The sequence below is a fragment of the Pongo pygmaeus genome, chromosome 7 (genome assembly GCF_028885625.2).
Source record: "Pongo pygmaeus isolate AG05252 chromosome 7, NHGRI_mPonPyg2-v2.0_pri, whole genome shotgun sequence".
NCBI classification, from domain to species: domain Eukaryota; kingdom Metazoa; phylum Chordata; class Mammalia; order Primates; family Hominidae; genus Pongo; species Pongo pygmaeus.
The window spans coordinates 156,541,648-156,563,664 of NC_072380.2; the positions used below are offsets into that span (position 1 = coordinate 156,541,648).

The 22,017-nt window shown below is 63.3% G+C and overlaps 2 protein-coding genes across 4 annotated transcripts; one reads left to right on the plus strand and one right to left on the minus strand.

The window, feature by feature from the left end:
• Nucleotides 1–4,402: 4,402 nt before the first annotated feature.
• Nucleotides 4,403–10,649, plus strand: GSDMD (gasdermin D). Of its 3 annotated transcripts, XM_054498303.2 has the most exons (12): nt 4,403–5,884; nt 6,115–6,232; nt 6,767–6,987; nt 7,205–7,397; nt 8,022–8,190; nt 8,454–8,556; nt 8,817–8,870; nt 9,189–9,275; nt 9,409–9,581; nt 9,659–9,800; nt 10,040–10,113; nt 10,249–10,649. In XM_054498303.2, the coding sequence occupies exons 1-12, from the start codon at nt 5,623–5,625 to the stop codon at nt 10,489–10,491; spliced, it is 1,839 nt and encodes a 612-aa protein (XP_054354278.2). In that variant the 5' UTR covers nt 4,403–5,622; the 3' UTR covers nt 10,492–10,649. The 3 variants fall into 3 exon arrangements, with proteins under 3 accessions (XP_054354278.2, XP_054354281.1, XP_054354280.1); XM_054498306.2 differs by lacking the exon at nt 6,115–6,232 and having other exon boundaries at nt 5,750–5,884; XM_054498305.2 differs by lacking the exons at nt 4,403–5,884; nt 6,115–6,232 and adding an exon at nt 6,257–6,693.
• A 1,576-nt stretch (nt 10,650–12,225) lies between these two features.
• MROH6 (maestro heat like repeat family member 6) lies at nt 12,226–21,261 on the minus strand. Its single transcript, XM_054498301.2, has 14 exons — nt 20,895–21,261; nt 19,830–19,982; nt 19,464–19,618; nt 18,673–18,790; nt 18,268–18,452; nt 18,038–18,175; nt 17,711–17,825; nt 17,457–17,600; nt 17,190–17,363; nt 16,369–16,536; nt 15,958–16,077; nt 15,601–15,703; nt 15,426–15,491; nt 12,226–15,280 (listed from the first exon to the last, which is right to left on the minus strand). The coding sequence occupies exons 1-14, from the start codon at nt 21,186–21,188 to the stop codon at nt 15,054–15,056; spliced, it is 2,160 nt and encodes a 719-aa protein (XP_054354276.2). The 5' UTR covers nt 21,189–21,261; the 3' UTR covers nt 12,226–15,053.
• Between the last annotated feature and the right edge of the window lie 756 nt (nt 21,262–22,017).

A 22,017-nucleotide genomic window follows, 5' to 3' on the forward strand; every position in this document is an offset into this window, starting at 1 on the left:
AAGTGCTGGAATTACAGGCGTGAGCCACAGCACCAAGCCAAGAAAGTGTATTTTGGTGGTCTCCTGTTCCCGAGGTCAGGCATTGCCATCAGGCTTTCCGTGACCATGGGGGTGGAGGGTGTGAATCTCCCTGTGCCAGGCTTCCACGGGCATTAAACACTGGCCAAAGCGCAGGGGTTCCCCGCCTGCATGGAAAACATTCCCCACCCCCAAAGTAACGCCTGGATCCCGGCAGTCATGGCTTCTTCTAGCAAAGCGAAGAGATGCGGAGGCCCAGAAGGCCAGAAGCCAGGTGGGGCACGCTTCTGTGTCACCCTCCCTCAAGCCCACCCCAAACCTGCCCAGGGAGCGACACTCCTTCCAGAGCTGGGGAGGAAAGGACAGGCCTCAGGGCAGGGACCCCAAAAGGAGACAGGATGGGGGGTGCGTGCCAGGGAAGAGCGCTGGGAGGCAAGGCCTGGGTTCCCTGCAGGCAGTGGCTGGCCCCTAACCCCATCGCCCTTTGCCCCAGGAGAGGGTGTAAGCCGTGAGGTGCCCAGGAGCTGCTGGGGGAGTTTCCCTGAGGCCCCCTGGCCTTAGCAGGGCTCTTCTGCCAGCTGCCTCTCCTCACTCTGGGGGCGCCTCTGAACCCGACACCCCCTCCCACCGGGCCCCCATCACCACAATCCGCCCCACGTGGGCTCAGATGCCCAAAGCCTGGAGGTGGGAGTGGGCGGATAGGGAGGTGGGGTGTGGAGTGGGTTGTGTGTAGAGCAGGGGGCAGGAGGACCAGCAAAGGTGAAGCCGTGAAGAGGCAGGGTGAGGCAGACTGGCAAAGGCGGGGAGGGGTGGGGGGCAGGGGTAGGGGAGGGGAAGGTGGGGGTGGGGGGAGGGGAGGGTGGGGGGAGGGGAGGGTGGGGGGAGGGGAGGGTGGGGGGAGGGGAGGGTGGGGGGAGGGGAGGGTGGGGGGAGGGGCGGGGCAAGGCAGAGAAGCCAGCGAGGGGTGAGGCTGCCAGGACATGGTGGGGACTTCCCCGGCACCCCAGACCCCCTCAGGAGCTGCTGCCAGGCCGGGACAGGGTCTGGCAGGCACCCGAAGTCCCGCCCTGCGCGGGGCTGGTTCCCGAGGCCGGGTTGTCCAGGTCGCGGTCAGGCGTGGGGTCCTCGTGCCCTTCCGGGCTCCGGGATCACCTCTCTCGCTGGTCCTCTCCTCCGCGCTCTGCGCGCCTCCACCCTAGCGCTTGTCTTGGCTCCTAGGACCAGGGGCCTGGACGCTGCTCAGGGCAGAGGCGCCCCCTCTGAGGGGCCGACCCCTCAGCCGCACTCCGAGACAGCCGCCCCCGGGACGGCCCTTCCTTGGAGCCCCGCCGCCCGCCGCTCACTCTGCACACGCAGCAGAAGGGACGTGGTGTTCCCCAGGCTCTGGCTCCCCAGGACCTGCGCGCACCTGGCCCAGGGCGCCTCTCCGACTTCCGTAAACTGGGCGGAGGGATGAACCCCGACACAGGCGACGGAGGCGCTCGCCCTCTCCCTGCGGAGTTCCTGCCCTCGACACTTCTGGCCCCGCCTGTGAATGGGGGCTGGGAGCGCTGGGGCGGGGCCGGCCTCCCCCCTCCTCCCAGGCTGACCTCTGCCCTCCTTCGAGCGCTTCCCGTTGGGGTTATTTTTAAAGAACTGAGTGTGGACAGAAGCACCTGTCCTCGCCAGCGCCCAGCTGGAAGCTGAGGTAACTTCGTCACTGCCCGTTGACCTGCGGGCACAGTGGGCCACACCCTCCTCAGCCGTCCCGGCCCTCACCTGTCCCTCCTGCCCACAGACGGCGCCTGCTTGGCCTCAGATCAAGTCCCACAGGGGCTGCCGGGCCTGCCTTCTCCACCTCATTCCCCCACAGGGCAGCGAGGCCTTCTGGGAAGATAAGCCTGGGCTCTTCACACCCCTGCCGGAGGCAAGGCTCGCCCTGCACTCTGGAGGCCGCCACCTCCTGCCAGTGTCTGGGAGGGGCCTGACGCACCACAGACGTAGAGGCGGCAAGGCTGTGCAGGGCTTTCCAGGAATTTTGCTGCAAAGGAAAAGAGAAAAGCGGGAGGAGGGGAGGAGGGAGGAGGCCCAGATGGGCTCACCTTCCTGCAGCGGACAGCCACGGGCGTGGCACCGGCTGCGCACCCTGACCTGCAGGTGAACACACACAGCAACATGTGCACACACAGGAACACAAAGGCCCACTTACATGCTAATAAATGCAGATGCGTGCCTGCATCAACGAGCTGGAGCACATGAGCAAATGCACGTGTACATGCACTACGTGAACACAAACCTGTGGACACAACACGCACGTGCATGCACCCGCGCACAGACACGCGCACAACACGCACGTGCATACACACGCGCATAAACGCATTAGTCTCTACTCAGGCTCCTGGAGCCGCCTGCTACCCTAAGCAAGGATTCTGGGCCCACACCCAGCTAATGGGCTCCAGCTGGACCAGAGCTAGAAGCCTGCCAGGCCGAGTTGGGTACCCCCTGCCCTAGGTGCCCATCACCAGCCAAAGCTCTCAGGCCTGCCTGTGTGCACCCTGGGGTACACAGCAATTCTGGGTTTCTGATTACACAAGATAATGTTTCCTTCTGTTGGCATCTGAATTTCCAGTTATTTGTGGCTGCAGCATTCCAACGCACACACCACCAGAAATCCCCTTCGGCGTACTGGCCTCAGACCTACCAGGGCAGAGACGTTGTCTTGTTTGCTGTTAGAACCCAGGATCGCTGGAAGATCACCTAGCAGCAGGTGCTAATACACATTTGTTGGATGAATGAGTGTGACAGAGCCTTCAGGGTGAGGCTCAGGCCGGGCCAGCCAGGCAGGGTGGGGGACTGGTGTGGCCCCAGAGGTCTCGGAGGTAAAGGCCAAGAGGCAGAACGTGGTGGTGAAGGGTGGAGGGTGCAGAGCCCCAGGCTGCCACAACACCCCTGCCCTGGACACCTCCAGCTGGGCTCAGGGTTGGGCTGCAGGATCTGGGTGAGCAAATGAGCCTGCATCCTCCTTGCCCAGCCCTGCCCCAGCCAGGACCTTGACCCCTCAGGAGTGGCTGCTAGGACAGGGCAGGGAGCAGCACCTGTGGCCCAACACCTGTGGCCTTGCAGGAATGCTGTGTGCCCGGCTCCTTCCATCTTCACCATGGAGACTGCAGCACAACAGCTCACCACGTGCTGGCCCTGTTACCCAGCAGGGACGGGCTGCCACACCCCAGGGCGCTGGCTTCCAGGGGCAGCAGTGTGTGGGCTCCTTGCCTGCTGGGGTCACGGAGGAAGGCCAGCTCTGCCCAGCAGTGTGTCCTGAGATGAAACCTTAGACCCACCTGGTCTGCAAAACAGTACCCAAGCCCGGTGTGGTGGCTCAGCCCTGGAATCCCAGCACTTTGGGAGGCTGAGGCGGGTGGATCACTTGAGCTCAGAAGTTCAAGACCAGCCTGGGCAACATAGTGAGACCTTTCTACTAAAAATTAAATAATTTTAAAAACTTACAGCCGGGTGTGGTGACTCACGCCTGTAATCCCAGCACTTTGGAAGGCCAAGGCGGGTGGATAGCAAGGTCAAGAGATCGAGACCAGCCTGGCCAACATGGTGAAACACTGTCTCTACTAAAAATACAAAATTAGCCGGGTGTGGTGGCGGGCACCTGTAATCCAAGATACTCGGGAGGGTGAGACAAGAGAATTGCTTGCACCCGGGAGGCAGAGATTGCAGTGAGCTGAGATCATGCCATTGCACTCCAGTCTGGGCAAAAAAGAGCAAAACTCCATCTCTCACACACACACACAAAATTAGCCGGGCGTGGTGGCGCACGCCTGTAGTCCCAGCTACTCAGGAGGCTGAGGCAGGAGAATCGCTTGAACCTGGGAGGCAGAGGTTGCAGTGAGCTGAGATCACGCCACTGCACTCCAGCCTGGTGACAGAGCAAGACTCAGTCTCAAAACAAAAACAAAAACAAAAAGCTAGGTATGGTGCTGAGCACCTGTAGTCCCAGCTACCCAGGAGACTGACAGGAGAGGATCACTTGAGCCCAGGAGGTCGAGGCTGCAATGAGTGGTGATTGTGCCACTGCACTCCAGCCTGGGCGACAGAGATCTTGCCTCACACAAAACAAAACAAACAACAAAAAATACACAAAAGAGCCAGGAGACAGCACCAGAAGGGACCCACAGGGCACCACCTCATCCCCACTGTGGTCAGGCCTGGGAGTGGGGCCCAAGCCCAAGTGGCCCCATCCACAACCCCAGAGCAGCTGGGAGGGCCGGGTGTGAGGACTACCGTGTGCAGGGGCAGGCTCAAGGCCCCAGGGCCCACCATGAGTTAGGTCAGTAGGGCACTGAGGGAGCCTGTGCCGAGACTAGGTGTTGCTACTGGGCACTAGATTTTTAAAATAACCGCTTTAATGAAACATAATTATATAATTCCCATACCATACAATTCATCCATTTAAAGTGTGCAATTCTGTGGGTTTTAGTATATTCAGAGGTATGCAAACATCACCAACGGCCAATATCAAAACACTTCCTCACCCCAGAAAGAAACCCCAAACCAGCAACTGTCACTCCCACCCCCTGTCCCGGACACCGACAGCGCCATCTCCCTTCTGCCCTCTGGACGTGCCCATTCAGGACACATCATGTGAGCAGGATCACGCCATCTGCACCGTGTGGCTGGCTTTTCACTTAGCATGATGTCTCCGAGGTCCGTCTGTGTCGCCTGGTGCATCAGAGTCTCATTCCTTTTGACCGTGGGCGCCGTTCCACGGCCTGGATTCCAGTGCCTGGACTGGCCATGTTTAGTCTATGCGCGCCTCAGTGGATGGACAGGGTTTCCACCTTGCTGCTGTGGCAAAGGATGCTGCTGCTATGACGAAGGATGCTGCTGCTATGATGATGGACGCTGCCGCTATGGCAAAGGATGCTGCCGCTATGGCGAAGGATGCTGCCACAAACTTTGGTGCACAGGCATCTGTTTGCGTCTTTGCTTTCAATTCCTGTGGGTGGAGCTAGGAGTGGAATTGCTGGGTCACACAGTGACTCTTGGAGGAGCTGCCAGGCTTATTCCAGAGGGCCGCATGGGTTGACATTCCCACCAGCATTGCACAAACGTTCCAGTGACTCCACGTCCCCCCCCCCCGCACTGGTTATTCACCTTTAGTAATATGACCATCTTTGTCAGTGTGCAGTATCTCTCTGTGGATTCCATTTGCATTTCCTTGATGACTGAGGATGTTGAGCATCTTTGCATTTGCTTGAGGGCAATTTCTACATTTTGTACATCTTTGGAAGATCTGCCCAGACCGGCACAGGCCGAAAGTTGTTCGTTTGTTTGCTTGTTTGTTTTTGAGACGGAGTCTCACTCTGTCGCCCAGGCTGGAGTACAATGGCATGATCTCGGCTCACTGCAACCTCCACCTCCCAGGTTCAAGGGATTCTCTTGCCTCAGCCTCCCAAGTAGCTGGGATCACAGGCATGCGCCACCACGCCCGGCTAATTTTGTATTTTTAGTAGAGACAGGGTTTCACCATGTTGGTCAGGCTGGTCTTGAACTCCCGACCTCAGGTGATCCGCCCGGGCACAGGGTCAGAGTTTTAAGAAAAAACCACAAACTGCTATGAAGTTTGAGGCTACCAGGGTGGGGCGCCAAGCCAAGGTTCCTCGGGACGCGCGAGGCTGGTGCTCCAGGCGGGCCCGCGGGAAGAGGGGGCAGGAAGGGGGCCGGGGCGGGCTCTCCGGGACGGTTCCGGGAGGGCGTCCTGGGCGGGCCCTGCGTCAGGTTGCAGTTTCACTTTTAGGTCTGGGCACCTCCAGCTCCTGCTCGCCGGACGGCTCCCAGGGAGAGCAGACGCGCCACCCTCGGGGCGCCGACGGTCACGGTGAGCTGCGCCCCGCTCCCTCCCCCGGCCTGGCTGGAGCTCCCGGGTGGGGCCGGCCGCTGGCTCCTGGGTGGGGGATGCTGGCCCTGCTGCCCCAGCGTTCGCCCAGAAGGCCCCGCGCCGCACACGGGGGCGGAAGCTCCAGGCTTCGGGAAAGGCTGCCCTTGGCCAGCCCAGGGACCCGGCCTTTGGACCTGGGCTTGGGCTTGACTCCCAGGTCCGCCATCCAGGTTCCGGGGCCGGTGCTGGTCCCGCCCCCAGCTGCCTTCTGGGCCCAGCCTCCACTTTCAGCAGACCCGGCACTCAGAGGCTTCCTGAGGCAGCTGGAGCCCCTCCACAGTGGCCCAGGTGACCCATATCCCAGCGGAGGCCCGCTATGGCCTCTGACCCCCAAAGCCTCAGCCTTGGACAGGTGGCTCATGGAGCTCCAGGCACAGAGAAGGCCCTGGAGGACGCAGCTGGGGTGGGGCGACACTCTGGCTGGGTTTTGCAGTGGGTCCCTGGTGACACTCTGGCTGGGTTTTGCAGTGGGTCCCTGTGCCACGCTCAGGAGGTGACAGCTTGTTTCCTCCCAGCCAGAGGCAGCCATTCTAGTGGACAGAACTCTCTGTGTTACAGCAGGTCTGGGCATCAGGCCCCACTGTCCCTGGCTGGAGGTGCTCATGGTCCCGTAGACAACAGGGAGAACACTATATTTCTGTGTTGGGGAGGGCCAGGGACAGAAGCTTTCTGCTAGTGGGAGCATCCCAGGATGAGCTGGGCAGGGCTGCTCTGGAGGGAAGGAGTCCCCCATCATGGGAGGCATCCAGGTACTGACCCTTCTCCCACTCCCTCCCGCCCTCCCCCCGAGGGCACAATGCCTGACCCATTTCCCCCCCTCAGGAGCATGGGGTCGGCCTTTGAGCGGGTAGTCCGGAGAGTGGTCCAGGAGCTGGACCATGGTGGGGAACTCATCCCTGTGACCAGCCTGCAGAGCTCCACTGGATTCCAGCCCTACTGCCTGGTGGTCAGGAAGCCCTCAAGCTCATGGTTCTGGAAACCCCGTTATAAGTGTGTCAACCTGTCAATCAAGGACATCCTGGAGCCGGATGCCCCGGAACCAGGTGCCTGATGTGGTGCTGAGGCAGAGCCCCAGGGAGGCTGGATGGGAGAGAGGTCCAGCCAGCCACCCACCGGGCTCTGCAGGCTCTAGCTCTGGGCCTCTCTTCCAGAGGCCAGCGCCTTTCCAAAGGTCCCTCTGCCGTGGGGCTGGGACAGGGCTGGTGGGGGCGGGGGAGAGGCGGGGCGGTGGGCACAGCCTCAGGTCTGGCCTTGCTTTAGATTTGCAGCGTGGCAGGAGCTTCCACTTCTACGATGCCATGGATGGGCAGCTACAGGGCAGCGTGGAGCTGGCAGCCCCAGGACAGGCAAAGATTGCAGGCGGGGCCGCGGTGTCTGACAGCTCCAGCACCTCAATGAATGTGTACTCGCTGAGTGTGGACCCTAACACCTGGCAGACTCTGCTCCATGACAGGTGGGCCCGAAGAGGGCAGGGCAGGGCCCCCACCCACCCCAAGCAACCCTGCTTTTATTTATTTATTTAAATTATTTTTTGAGGTGAGGTTTTGCTGTCTTGGCCAGGGTGGTCTTGAACTCCTGGCCTCAAGCAATCCTCCTGCCTCAGCTCCTAAAGTGCTGGGATTACAGGGGTGAGCCACTGTGCCTGGTCCCAGCCTTGCTCTTGGGAAGGTCACAACCTTGGGGCATCAGGAAAGTCCCAGAGGCAAAAGAGCGCTGTGGCCGGAACCGGGTTGCAGGAAGGAAGCTGCAAGGGTCATCTGGGGCCTCAGCTGCCAGGACTGGATCCTAAGGACCAGACTGAGCCCCAGGCTGCTGTGAGGACAAGTGGTGGTGTGAACATGGGGGCCCAGGTGAGGGGGCTGCTCCTCGAGTCTGGACTTGGAGTCCCCGAGTCCACCTTTCCTCATGGGATCCCATCCCCGTGGGGAGCGCATAGAGAGGCTGCCGGTGCCCAGGCACCCACAGACCTCTGGAGGGCCCCTCTGCACCACCTCCCCCAGTGGCATGGGGCTGTCAGGGGAGGGAAGACATCTTTGGGGACTGCGGCCCAGTGAGCTTGCTGCTCCTCGGACCACAGGCACCTGCGGCAGCCAGAGCACAAAATCCTGCAGCAGCTGCGGAGCCGCGGGGACAACGTGTATGTGGTGACCGAGGTGTTGCAGACACAGAAGGAGGTGGAAGTCACGCGGACCCACAAGCGAGAGGGCTCGGGCCAGTTTTCCCTGCTCGGAACCATGTGCTTGCAGGTGTGTAGCCAGCCTCGGGCCACGCCTGGCCCCACATGGGCACGCAGCGGCGGGTGGTGGAGGCAGCGGGGCTGGGCTCCACCAAGGCCCCTCGGAGCAGCTCCAGCCCTGCGCTTGGCTACGGAGCCAAAGTCACCTGTCGGCGGGCCTGCCCCCAGCACCCAGCCCACACCCGCACCCAGCCCACACCCGCACCCAGCCCACACCTGCACCCCGCAGTCCGGTGCCCAGGGCCCGGCCCTGAGCCCATCTCCATGCCTCAGGGTGAGGGCCAGGGCCACCTGAGCCAGAAGAAGACGGTCACCATCCCCTCGGGCAGCATCCTCGCATTCCGGGTGGCCCAGCTGGTTATTAACTCTGACTTGGGTGAGCTGGAGTTGGGGGTGTCTCGGGCCCAGGCCCTGGCAGAGAAGCAGGGAGGCCTGGGGAGAGCTACCCACCAGCTTGGGCTGCCGTGGGCCCCTGGCTGAACAACGTCCTGTGTCTGGCAGGTGGCTGAGGTCCTGTGCTCTGGTGTGTGGGTGATTGGGCAGGGCCTGAGCTGGATAGGGGAGCTCCTAGTAGGGGAGGGGATGCTGGGATCTAGGTGACATGCCTGTCCCTGTCTGCTCCCACCTGGCTGCCAGACGTCCTTCTCTTCCCGGATAAGAAGCAGAGGACCTTCCAGCCACCCCCGACTGGTGAGAGCCGATAGCCCCCAGCGTGGGGTGTCCGGTGGGAAAAGCACACTCCCTGGGCAGTTGAGGCCTTCTCCTCGTGTTCTCAGGGCACAGGGAGGCCGGGCAGCCCCCTGAGGCAGTGGGCACCCCCCATACACACACAAGGGGTGACACAGGACAGCTGACCCTGGGCCTCCCTGGCCCCCCTCCCTGCCCTGGGCTACCAGTGTTGGCGGTGGTGACCGGGGCTGTGACGGCCCGGGGAAGGCCTCAGCCGTCTCTGGCTCAGACACCCGCCCCCTGCACTGACCAGCCCTGCCCTCCCATGCCCCTGCCCAGGCCACAAGCGTTCCACGAGCGAAGGCGCCTGGCCACAGCCGCCCTCTGGCATCTCCATGATGGGGTGCCTCCACAACTTCCTGACAGGTCAGTGCCCTCCTGACCGCCCCGGGGACCTTTGGTGGGCTCTCCTTCTGCCCCCTGGGGTCTGCCTGTCCTGACCAAGGCTTTCCAGAGCCCTGTAAGCACCCGGGCAGTGCCAGTCCCTCTGTCCCTACAGATGGGGTCCTTGTGGAGGGTGCGTTCACTGAAGACTTCCAGGGCCTGCGGGCAGAGGTGGAGACCATCTCCAAGGAACTGGAGCTCTTGGACAGAGAGCTGTGCCAGCTGCTGCTGAGGGGCCTGGAGGGGGTGCTGCGGGACCAGCTGGCCCTGCGAGCCTTGGAGGAGGCGGTGAGTGGGGGAGGGTGCCCAGGGCACACAAGGCCGGCCCAGCCAGCCAGGCTCATCTGCCCTTCCCGTGCCCACAGCTGGAGCAGGGCCAGAGCCTTGGGCCGGTGGAGCCCCTGGACGGTCCAGCAGGTGCTGTCCTGGAGTGCCTGGTGTTCCCCTCCAGAATGCTGGTGCCGGAACTCACCGTCCCTGTTGTCTACCTGCTGGGGGCACTGACCAGTGAGCGGCCCCTGGGGGCAGGTGGGGGGTGGGAGGGAGGGAGGCCCCTGGGGGCAGGTCGAGGGTGGGAGGGAGGGAAGCCCCTGGGGGCAGGTGGGGTTGTGGGAGGGAGGGAGGCCCCTGGGGGCAGGTGGGGGGGTGGGAGGGAGGTCCCCGGGGGCAGGTGGGGGGTGGGAGGGAGGGAGGTGGGCTTTCCCGGTGGGCCTTCAGGAACCCCCTCTTACCTGACTCTCTCCCAGTGCTGAGTGAAACGCAGCACAAGCTGCTGGCGGGGGCGCTGGAGTCGCGGTCCCTGTTGGGGCCGCTCGAGCTGGTGAGATGGTTCGGGCTGCAGGAGGATGGGCTGAGCCAGTGGAAGGGGCCCTGTGGCACCTGGGAAGGGGTGGTATGGGCAGGCACAAGGTGCCCAGGTTTCCCCATCTGACACACTCCTGCCCTGTCTTGGCAGGTGGGCAGCCTCTTGGAGCAGAGTGCCCCGTGGCAGGAGCACAGCACCATGTCCCTGCCCCCCGGGCTCCTGGGGAGCAGCTGGGGCGAAGGGGCACCGGCCTGGGTCTTGCTGGACGAGTGTGGCCTGGAGCTGGGGGAGGACACTCCCCACGTGTGCTGGGAGCCGCAGGCCCAGGGCCGCATGTGTGCACTCTACGCCTCCCTGGCACTGCTATCAGGACTGAGCCAGGAGCCCCACTAGCCTGTGCCCGGGCATGGCCTGGCAGCTCTCCAGCAGGGCAGAGTGTTTGCCCACCAGCTGCTAGCCCGAGGAAGGCCAGGAGCCCAGTAGCCATGTGGCCTGTCTACCATGGGGCCCAGGAGTTGGGGAAACACAATAAAGGTGGCATACGAAGGAAAGGCTGGTAGCAGAGTTTTTGAGGGGTCCTGGATCTGGGGTAGGGTGGGTAGAGGTGGGGGCAGTACCCATGCATGATCAGGAGGGACATCAGGGCCACGTGCAGGTGATGTCTGCATTGTCTGGCTTCTTTTGCACCCTGGAGCTAAGGGGAGCCCCATGCTGGGCTTGGCCACTCTCTAGAGTAATGGGCCCATGGCCCTGCCCACCCCTGCCTGTGTGTTTCTCTGCCTGTGTGTTTCTCTGCCTGTGTGTTTCTCTGCCTCTGTGTTTCTCTGCCTCTGTGTTTCTCTGCCTGTGTGTTTCTCTGCCTCTGTGTTTCTCTGCCTGTGTGTTTCTCTGCCTGTGTGTTTCTCTGCCTGTTTCTCTGCCTGTGTGTTTCTCTGCCTGTGTGTTTCTCTGCCTGTGTGTTTCTCTGCCTCTGTGTTTCTCTGCCTGTGTGTTTCTCTGCCTGTGTGTTTCTCTGCCTATGAGGAAGGGCAGGGCGATTTAGGTGAGACAGTTCCACCAGGCGTGTCCGTGGCTGAGGCATGGCAGGAACCTCTGCTTCAGGGAGCTTGAGGCGTGTGCTGAAGGGTGTGGCCATCCTCAGCCCACAGGGGCTTTAGGAGTGCAGGTGTGACTGATGACAGGCCCTGCCCTCCTGGGGCCACACAGGATGTTCCTGGGGAAGCAATACTAAAGAAACTGACCTTTGGTCCATTTCACCCACATCTGCTTGCCTGAGCTAGGAGCCTGGAGAGAGGAGGTCTCCTGGCCTGTGGGAATTAAGCAGGTCCAGAGTCACATCCAGTTACTTACTTGCAGGAGCTCAGCAGCTGTGGCCTCCAGGTCCAGGGAGGGACACGCAACACTTGACGTGGCCAGGGAGTGGTTGTTCCTGGGAGAGTGGACAGCCTTCTTGGTGGGGACCAGTCTCCCTGCACACGGTCGCCAGCCTCCCCGACTTCTGTCAGGGCACACGGTGGCCACACAACTTGCAGAGCTTGCAAAAGAGAAGGAACAGTGGATTTGCCTACAACTGGACATTAAATCCACCAGAAAACCTGGTATCCAGGCCCAACAGTGACTTTTTTTTTTTTTTTTTTGAGATGGAGTCTCTCTGTCGCCAGGCTGGAGTGCAGTAGCATGATCTCGGCTCACTGCAGCCTCCACCTCCCAGAATTCTCCTGCCTCAGCCTCCCGAGTAGCTGAGACTACAGGGGCGCACCACCACACTCAGCTAATTTTTGCATTTTTACTGGAGACGAGGTTTCTCCATGTTGGCCAGAATGGTCTCGATCTCTTGACCTTGTGAGCTACCCACCTTGGCCTCCCGAAGTGCTGGGATTACAGGTGTGAGCCACCGCACCCAGCAGCCTTTTTTTTTTTTTTTGAGATGGAGTCTCGCTTTGTCGCCCAGGCTGGAGTGCAGTGGCGCCATCTCAGCTCACTGCAGGGGTTTCACCATGTCAGTCAGGATGGTCTCGATCTCCTGACCTTGTGATCTGCCCGCCTCCGCATCCCAAAGTGCTGGGATTACAGGCCTGAGCCACCACGCCCAGCCTTTTTTTTTTTTTTTTTTTTTTTTTTAAGAGACAGGGTCCTGCTCTGTTGCCCAGGCTGTGTAGTGGGACACTCATGGTTCACAGCAGCCTTGATCTCCTGAGCTCAAGGAATTCTCCCGCCTCAGCCTGCTGAGTAGCTGGACAATAGGCGCATACCACCAGTCCTGGCTAATTTTTTAATTTTTTGTAGAGATGGGGTATTGCTATGAATAGTGACATTAACATTGAAACAAGAGACAAAACAAACTCCAGTATCACAGATCCAAGTTACAGAAACTCCTAGACACTCCCACCCACAGTGTAGGAACAAACTCAACGTCTCTCACACTCATGGTCCTCCTTTGAAAACCCTTTTGGGTGACTTGAAAGGGTGAGTTGGGTGGGAGTAGCTCGGGTCCTAGAAAGCATTTGGAAAGGCAGGCACACAAGGCACAGCCTCGGGGCCCTGAGACCAGCAAGGCCATGCCATGCGACAGGCCACACCTGAGCCCCATCTTGAGAGCTGCACCACCCATGAGCTCTCCGGCAACATGGCCCATTAGAGATTGTTTGGGCATCAAGGCCAAGACTGTCCCGGCCCACTGGCTGGAGGTGGAAAAGGAATGAGTGTCAGGGTGCACCTGCCCTCTTGCCCTCCAATCTTAGACCCCGTTGGAAGATTTGCCCTGGGATGGGCTCTCTGCAGGTGGATCTGATGGACCCTGGGACCACAGCATCCCCATGGGGGGAACCAGCCCACTGTGCCACCTGGAGCCTCCCAGGAATTCCAGCAGGGAAGAGTCACACTCCAGAGGCCAAGTGGACTTCGCATGAACCTCACTCTTCCTGGCAGGGCAACCAGGTTCTGGGCAGTGCCAGAGCAAGGCGGGGCTGGACACACTCTTAACAGGCAGCTGTGTGGTGCAAGCCCGCCTGTGCTGCACACGGCCTGCCACAGGATGGCACGGACTCTCCCAGGCACCATGAGGGAGGGGGGGGAGCGCAGGGGTGCTGCCTGCCCACCACAGCCAGCTCCCCGCCTCAGCCCCTATCCGGGGTGAGCATGGCTTCACTGTTGGGTTTGCCCACCAGACTGTCCAGCGTGCTGTGGGGTGTGGGCAAGCCTGTGCTAGGTGGGCAGCACATGCTTGCCCTGGGGTCTGGCTCCTGGTTGCAGGGTGAGCAAGGAGGCCGGGCTTGCTTCCCTCTTTGGGGCTGCTACTGAGAGGATCCATGTGGCTGTGTCCTGAAACCCGTCCCCGCCAGTGCCGAGGCTGTACCCCCCGTGGGTGCTCCTAGCCTGTCCTGGGAGGTGCGGACCTCGGACAGATGGCTGGCTTGAGAGCTTCCTGAAGGCTAGCACGGACGTCCATGGTGCTTCCATCTGACCTTCACTGGGCATCTGGTGGCCTCTGGCCTCTCTGGCCTTCTCTTGATCTGTTTCTGGTATGTTGAATCCCGTTTTGGTATCTGCTGTGGAGGATCCAAACTAATCCACCAAACCTTGCCCCTGGCTCCACAAAGACCCATGCCCTTGACCTGATCCTCAGCTTCCTACATATGACCTGCAAAGAGACACTCACCCCAGTGCTGACAACTCTAACCCCATCCATTCCATGCCTGTTAGACCAGAGCGCAGCTTCTCTGTCTTAGGGTTAACCCAACCTGACCTGGTCATAGCCTGTGCCTGGAGCCTGCCTGACCTTTAACCCTGCTGCCAAACTGGCTCTTTACCTGGGGCCATATCAGAGACTACGGCCTATTACCCTAGCCTGAGCCAGATCTTGGACCAGGGTCAGCTCCCATAACCACACTCGAAACAGATGCCCAACGCTCTCCATCCATGTGTGTGTATTTTAGATGCTTTCCGTGTGGAGCTGGGGAGACAGGTCAGTAGGACCCCACGCCTGTGCCCGAGGGGCCCCGGTCTGGGCAAGTGGTCCCAGCCCTTCACAAGGCTGCGCACACTCCCTGTGCACTTGCGGAGGCTTCTCTGAGGAGGAGGCTGCGAAGGAGGCCTTGAACGCAAGGACATTTCCAGGCAGGCATCCCAGGCTCAGGAACCTGCCGCCCAAAGCCAGAGCGGTGATGTCACAGCATTGGCGGCTCCTAGAGCAGCCTCTTCTTTGTGTGCCCAGTGGCGCGTTCCTCATTCAGCCCTGGGAGAGGTGCTGGGGTAGTGTCACAAGTGCTCGGTCTGATTGGGCGTGCACACGGGACCCCTACATCTGGACCCCCAGGTGTGATCCGGGGCCTACGGGGGCCAGCTTGGGGGGACGCCGGGGTCAGCTTCTGGAGAAGGCCAGGCTCCCATGAGGCCTGACATAATGAACGGGGGGTGATGATGGCCTGGCTGAGAGGGCACAGCAGGTGTGGCCAGGAGACAGGTCAATACTTTTGAGCAAGGAGGATGCCCGCCAGGAGCCTCAGGATGCTGGCAAGGAATGGGGTGAGAGATGAGGATCGGGGGTGCAGCTGCAGGGCTGGCCAAGGCCCGGACAGGCCACAGCGTCCTGTCCAGGCATGAGGTGGAGACCCAGGAGGGCAGCCTATGGGACCACCAACTTTGGGGTCCCCCACCAGACTCAAGAGGCCAGGTGCCATCTGGGCCAGGAGCCAGGCCCAAGGTTGGAGCACGGGGCATGCTCCAGGGAGCTGTGAGAACAACAGCCCTGATGGGGACAGATAGATGCTGGCTGTCCCTCTCCGTCGCCATCAGGGCGGTGGGTGCCTGAAGAGGGGTCGCGGGGGTGGGGGGTTGGGGCAGGCACTGGCATCCAGCACCGGGCCCAGGGAGCCCCTCCATCAGGGCGGGGACGGGCTGCTACGCGCGTGGGGTGCCCGAGTCGGACCCTGGCCCGCGGGCCCCAGCCCCGAGCCTCAGGCTCGGCGGGGTCCGGAGCAGCCCCAGCGGTCCGCGACCCTCCGGCGCTGGAAAGGGCTGTCGGCGAAGACTGGCGGGGGCCGGGCGGGGCGCGGGGCGATGCGGAGGAGGCGGGGCCCGCGGGGGCGGCCCCGGGCGCGGGCCAGCATCGCCACCTGCTGGGCGGACACGTGCGCTGCCGCGGCCACGGCCGGCTCGGGGTCGCTCTGCAGCCGCCCTAGGTCTGCGAGGAAATCGCGGCTCAGGCTGGGGAGCCCAGGAGGGCCGAGTGCCCGGGCCCCTGGCCCTTCACCCACCGCTCCCGTCCACTCCGCCCTAGCACCAGCCACCTCTCCAGGACACCATACCCTGGCAAGGTGGGGCCTCACCCTGGAACAGGGAGTCCAGCAGGTCCTGGTTGACACGGCCGGGGCTGGCATGGTGGACAAGGAAGCCTGGACCACGGCAGATGCATGAGTGTGGGCCCCACAGCCCCGTAGGGGGAGGCTGGCCCAGCTCCCAAACCCCTGGTGCCAGGGGCAGTGTGACCCCGGGCGGCCTCACCTATAAGCACGGCGGCTGCCCGGCGCAGGGGGTCCTGTGGACTCCGCAGGTAGCCCTGGGTCTGGCTCAGGAAGTTGGGCACGTGGCCCGGGTATCGCTGAACCTGGGGACAAAAGGGCTAGTGGCAGGACAGGAGGGCTGATCCTGAGTGTGGAGGAGGTCGCAGAGCTGAATCCAGGGGCCGGGGTTCCAGGGGAGCCCCCAGGGCAGGTGGCATGGTGGGAGGCCTCGGACTTGCCCCACCAGTAGCCTATCTGGTTTGGCTGCAGTAGAAACGGTTTGGGGGCCCCGGTGAACCCTGGAACAAGTGGGCTGCTGATCATACCCCCTTGCGGTCACCTTGCTTCCCCTACTGACCAGGCGGCAGCAGAGGTGGCTCAGGGCCTCTGTACTGTCATAGTGGGCCACGGTGACCATCTCCTCCAGCAGGCCCCAGCAAAAGGCCTGGTCGCAGCGGGCCAGGGTCCACTCTGAGCTCTGGGATAGGGGAAGGGAGCCGGGTAAGGGGTCCAGGAAGTAGAAAGGCAAAAGGTGGGGTTGGGAAGAGGGGGAGCAAGGGCATCGGGTGAGGGGCAGAAGAGCCCAGGGCAGGAGGCCGGATTGAATCCGCTCAAGGGAAGAGCAGTAGTAACCCGGCCGCCCATCACGCCTGCCTCCGAGGTCCTTGGGCTGGGTGAGTCCCTGACCTGTAATTGTCGGAGGGGAGGCACGGTGGGAGTGGTGAGTGTTGGATGGCATAGGGGTGGGATGGTGTGGGGGGCTGCTGACCTCAGCAGCGTCCCTGCTGGGGTCATGCAGGCGCAACAGCAGCGGCACGAGACTCTGCAGCACCAGCTTCCGCAGGGGGCCGCGGAGCCCCAGCCGGAGCCCGCCCCGGCCCCGGCGCACCAGAGTCCCGAGGAGCCCGACGGCCGAGGCACGGATTGAGTCCCGTGTCTGCGTGGGAGGGCGCAGTCAGGGCAGGCGGAGACTGAGAGGGGCTGCAAGGGTGGGAGGGGGCGGCCAGCACGGAGCGAGGAAGCGGGGGGTCTAGGGAAGGCTGCTGAGTCAGTGTGATCTGGGGACAGGGAAAAGGGCCTGGAGCTGGACCTGGTTGGGAAGCCTGGGGAGCCCCTGCAGGGGGTAGGGCTTGAAGGGATGGGGTCTGGAAGGAAAAGTCTAGCGGGGAGGAGCTTGGCGGGACACGGCCTTGGAGGGGCGGAGCTGGGCGACAGCGGGCGGGAGGGGCGGGGGCCAGGAGGGAAGAAATCTGGGACGGAGAGACTGGGGGGACGGGGCCTGGGAGGGAGAAACTGGAGCGGTGGGGCGGGGCCTGGGGGATCAGGGCCTGAGAGGGACAGACTGGGGGGCGGGGCTGGGAGGGAGAAACTAGAGGAGCGGGGCGGGGCCTGGGAGGGCGGGGTCTAGAAGGGAGAGACCGTAGGGGTGGGGCGGGGCCTGGGAGGGAGAGACTGGGGGCGGGGCCCGGGAGGGAGAGACTTGGGGGGCGGGGCTGGGCCTGAGAGGGCGGGGCCTGGGAGGGAGAAACTGGAAGGGCGGGGGCGGTGACAGCGGGAGGGGCGGGGCCCGGAGGCGGGGCGTTTGCTCACGTCGTCCAGTAGCGGAGGGAGGCGCGGTCCCAGCTCCGCGCTCAGGAGCCGCACAGGCGCCCGGGGCCGCAGCAGGAGCCTCCTCAGGGCGCCCAGCGCTGCACCCACGAGCCGCGCGTCGCCTTCGCCCAGTGCGCCCAGGAGCGCCGGCAGCAGCGTGCTCACGTGCCGCACCTGCTGGGACTCGGGGTCAGCCTCTTGCAGACCTCGCCGCCAGACCTCGCCGCGACCGGGCCAAGCCCCTCTCCACCCCTCCCCTTCTCTCACCTTCCTGCGATTCAGCGCGAGGTGGCCCAGGCCCAGCAGGCCCAACCAGCGCACAGTGGGTTCCGGGTCTCCCTGCCAGGTGAGGAGTCGCTCCAGGATGACCTCCTCCCGCAGGAGCCGTGCGGTGGGCCGGCTCTGCAACAGCTAGGCGAGGCACACAGGGTCAGCACGCCCGCGGTCCCCGTGCAGACCGCTGCGACTCAGGGATCAAGTCCAGGATCACCCTTCACCACCCATCCGGGAAGCAGGCTCACCCCTGTGAAGAAGGCCATAGCCGTGAGACGCTGCGGGTCGTCCGCGCTGCGAAGCCGAGGAAGCAAGTCTGCGAAGAGGCCTCGCAGGTGGTGGTCGGCATGTGCTACCATAGCACTGGGGTAGGTGGAAATGGGAGCTCTCGCTCCGCTTGGCGGCCTTACTCCTCGAGAAGAGCCCATCCCAACACCACCCTCATGCCCCTGCCTTTTCCCTGTCCCCCTGCCCAGCACCTGGCCAGCAACGACTCTCTTCCTGGTGTGACACCCTGGGGCCCCTCCTCACCCTCCTCACCTGGGGCCCCTCCTCACCCTCCTCGCCCTCCTCACCTGGCCAGCAGCAGGACGCCCTCCAGGTGGGTGTGGGCTCCCACCAGCCTCCTCCAGCCTCCTGCCTGCTCCATGCATGTAACCACCATGCGGCCTCCATCCCCGCTGAGCAGGGCCTTCAAGGCCTCCAGGGCGCAGCTGGTGGTGGGGACAGTGAGCAGGTGGGCAGTGGGAGCTGAGAGGGTGACAGCATGCTGGCCCGCCCCACGTAACCTGGTGTTGCCTCTCACCTGGCGTGGCTGTGCGGTGGCCCTCGGTGGGACAGAACCCAAATCTTGGGCATGTCGGGGGAGCACGGGCTGCGGGCCAGCTTGTGCAGCTGTGTGACCAGTGCAAGCAGCAGATGTGGGTAGAAGCCCCTCGTGGCTCCCACGCAGCCTGAAACAGCCAGCATCTCCCCAAGAGCACGTGTGGCCTGCGGAGCGAGTGGCCCACTCAGGCCTGGGGCACGCCTGGAGCTGCGCTGGGCAGCACAGGGACAGGCGTGCTGTCGACAGGATGGGGACAGCCTCAGACACGCGTGGGACATTCCAGGAGCAGTTACCTAGGTGCAAACTCCCTATCACCACCCTCCCCCCCCCATCCCCCGCACCCGCCCCTGCCCCCACCCCCTGGTAATGGCTGGAGCCACCTACCGCCAGCGCCTGGGGCTCAGGCCCTGAAGCACCCTTCAGCGCCCACAGCAGTTGCACCAGCACCTGCCCATTTACACGCTGGTTACGGCTTAGGCTGCGCCAGAGCTCGGCTGCTGCCCTGAGGGTTTGGAGGGGGCTGGTGTGAGACAAGAGATGGGTGGGCGTCCAGGGGATGTAGGGAGTCCCCAGCCAGGGTGGAGGCAGCCAGTAGGACTCCAGCAGGGGAGGGGCAGGAAACCACCACCCCCATCTCCCCCCATCCCCAAATCTCAGAGAAACAAATGAAGTGTGAATTGTGCAGACCACAACATAGCCCGTCTCAAGCTAGCTGCAGGGTGGGGACCCAATGGGAGTCCCGTTGGGTCAGCGACAGTGAAATAAACCTGGCACTATTTAAAAAAAAAAATTGCCACAGAGAATAAAACCAAAGATAACTTCTGGGGCAAATTAACCGAAGAGCCAGGGGTGTCCAGGCACGTTAGCCCCCCAGCCTCATTCACCCCACTCCGGAGCCAACCCTAGGACGGTCTCCAGGGGAGGCCACCGGAAGATAGCAGGCGGCTCCAAGAGAGGAGCCCAGCATCAGAAACTCTGTGGCAGGAGCGTGGGGGGAGTTTGCGGAGCTAAAAGTGAGGGGAGCGGGAATGGATAGGGGGCACGAGTCATCGCGGGGCTGGAATAAGGAGGCCCTGCCCCCTTTCAGCTCCCTCTTCTGGGGCCAGACTCCACCGCCAAGCAGGAAGAGGGAAGGAAGCCGCGTGGGGACCGCAGGGCCAGGACGGTTGGGTTACCGATCGGGGGGCAGAGAGCGGGGTAGCAGCGCACACACCACGTCCCGCGCATGCTCCAGGGCCAGTGCGCTCAGCACTCGCAGGGCCGCCCTCCAGGGCCTCCCTTCCGCTAGGCTGGGCACCTGCGCCAGCAGCCCGCGCACCAGAGCATGCACCTGATGGGGAGGGGGGCAGACTTCAGCAGTCAGGCCTCCTCCACCGTCCATTCCCTTCTGGCCTGCACCCCGCCTCCACCCCCACCCTGATCCCGCCTGGCAGGAGCAGCCTGAAGATGGCAGGGTCAGGCTGTGCTCTCCAGGCCCCTCCCACCACCTTGGTGCCCGAACCGGCAGGATTCTGTAGGGCATGGAGTGGGTGGAGGCTGACCTGGTCCTCCAACCGCTCCCCCCTGGCCTCCAGGGCTGAGGACAGGGTGAGCGCTGTCGCCTGGGTCCCTGCAAAGCCAGCCTCCTCCAGGCAGGCAGCTGTGTACAACGCGAGATCGGCAAGAACTCCCTCCTCCCAGGAACTCTGGGGAACCTAGGGCAGGATGGGTGGGGCGTCTGAAGTGCCCAAACCTCTCCTAGCACTCCTCCTGGTCCCTCAGCCTCTCACCCAGCTTCCTACAAAATCCCTTGCTCCTCTGTTGCTCACCAGCCTGTTTCACCCTGACCTTCCCCGGGGCCAGCGCCGCCACCCCGCCTTCCACCTAGCATCCACAGACCCTGACCTCCCCAGGGCCCAGCACCGCCCCCTGCCACCCCACCTTCCACCTAGCATCCACAGACCCTGACCTCCCTGGGGCCAGCACCGCCCCCCCGCCTTCCACCTAGCATCCACAGACCCTGACCTCCCCCGGGGCCAGCACCGCCACCCCACCACCCCGCCTTCCACCTAGCATCCACAGACCCTGACCTCCCCGGGGCCAGCACCGCCCCCCCACCACCCCGCCTTCCACCTAGCATCCACAGACCCTGACCTCCCCCGGGGCCAGCACCGCCCCCCCGCCTTCCACCTAGCATCCACAGACCCTGACCTCCCCCGGGGCCAGCACCGCCCCCCCACCACCCCGCCTTCCACCTAGCATCCACAGGACCCCTGACCTCCCCGGGGCCAGCACCGCCCCCCCACCACCCCGCCTTCCACCTAGCATCCACAGACCCTGACCTCCCCCGGGGCCAGCACCACCCCCCCGCCTTCCACCTAGCATCCACAGACCCTGACCTCCCCCGGGGCCAGCACCACCACCCCACCTTCCACCTAGCATCCACAGACCCTGACCTCCCCGGGGCCCAGCACCGCCCCCCCCCCCACCCCGCCTTCCACCTAGCATCCACAGACCCTGACCTCCCCGGGGCCCAGCACCGCCCACCCCCCCCCACCCCGCCTTCCACCTAGCATCCCCAGGACCCCTGGGCTGGTTCCCACAACATCCCTTCCCTCACCCCTCACCTGGTGGGGCCCCTCAGGGGCTGGTTCCAGGGCACTGTTGGGGGAGCAGGGCTCGCTGCCAGCTTCAGGGACGGTGGCCCCACGTCCAGGCTCGGCCTCAGAGGGGGCAGTGAGTGCCTCGGTCTGTGGCTCAGCCTCAGGTTTGACCTCCCAGGAGTTGGGCTGAGGGCCTGTGGAAGGGGGTCCCTGGGGCTGCCCCTGCCTGGCCCGGATTCCTTCAGTCAGTGCTGTCAGGGTTAGAGCCCCCACGGGAGCCTCCCGGCCCCGGCCCCGGCCCCACACACCTCCAGCCATGGCGGCCCTTGCCTGCAGCACCTGCCGCTGCTCTTCCTGGGAAGTTGTGCCCAGGACTGACCTAGAAGCCGGCCCGGGCGGGACCACGGACGGGCGTGGTGGCGTGTGCGCGAGTGTGAGCTTGTGGGGGCTGAGGAGCCACACGGAGGTGCCTACAATGGGCCTCTGAGGGGCCCTCCTGCCTGGGCTGCTGGAGGGGAGTGGCCACCTGGAGCCTGAGTGCCTGTGATGTGGCTCTACCCACCAGGGCCCTGAGAACAGGATCCCCAAGAGCTGGCAGATCCACAAAGAAAGGGGGAGAAGGGCCCCCACCCTGACTACCAGCCCCTGTTGACCAGGGGACTCAGGGCAGTTGTGGACAGCTCTGAGGAGGTCCTCGCAGGGTCTAGGAGTCTGGGCGCCGCCCTGAGTTGAGGCCTGATTCAGCCCCCAAGCGGCAGTCAGCTCCCCACTGAGCCTGGGGCTAGGGGCTGGCCCCACCTCCTGCACGCTGGCTCTGTCAGACATCTTGGAACAGGCATGACTGGGTGAGCCTGGGGCAGCCCGGAGGGGTGGAGGGGGCAGTGAAGACCCCAGAGGAGCGGTGGCCCCTCCAGAGCTTGTGCAGGCCCCTCTGGGTCCTGGGTCCTTGGCCAAATCTCATGTTGAAACGTAATCCCCAGTGCTGGAGGTGGGGCCTGGTGGGAAATGATTGGATCCTGGGGGCGACTTCCCCCTTTGATGCTGTTCCCATGTTAAGAGTTCTCAAGATCTGGTTGTTTGGAAGTATGTGGCACCGCCCCACCCCTTCCTCCAGCCATGTAAGACCTGCCTGCTTCCCTTCCACCAA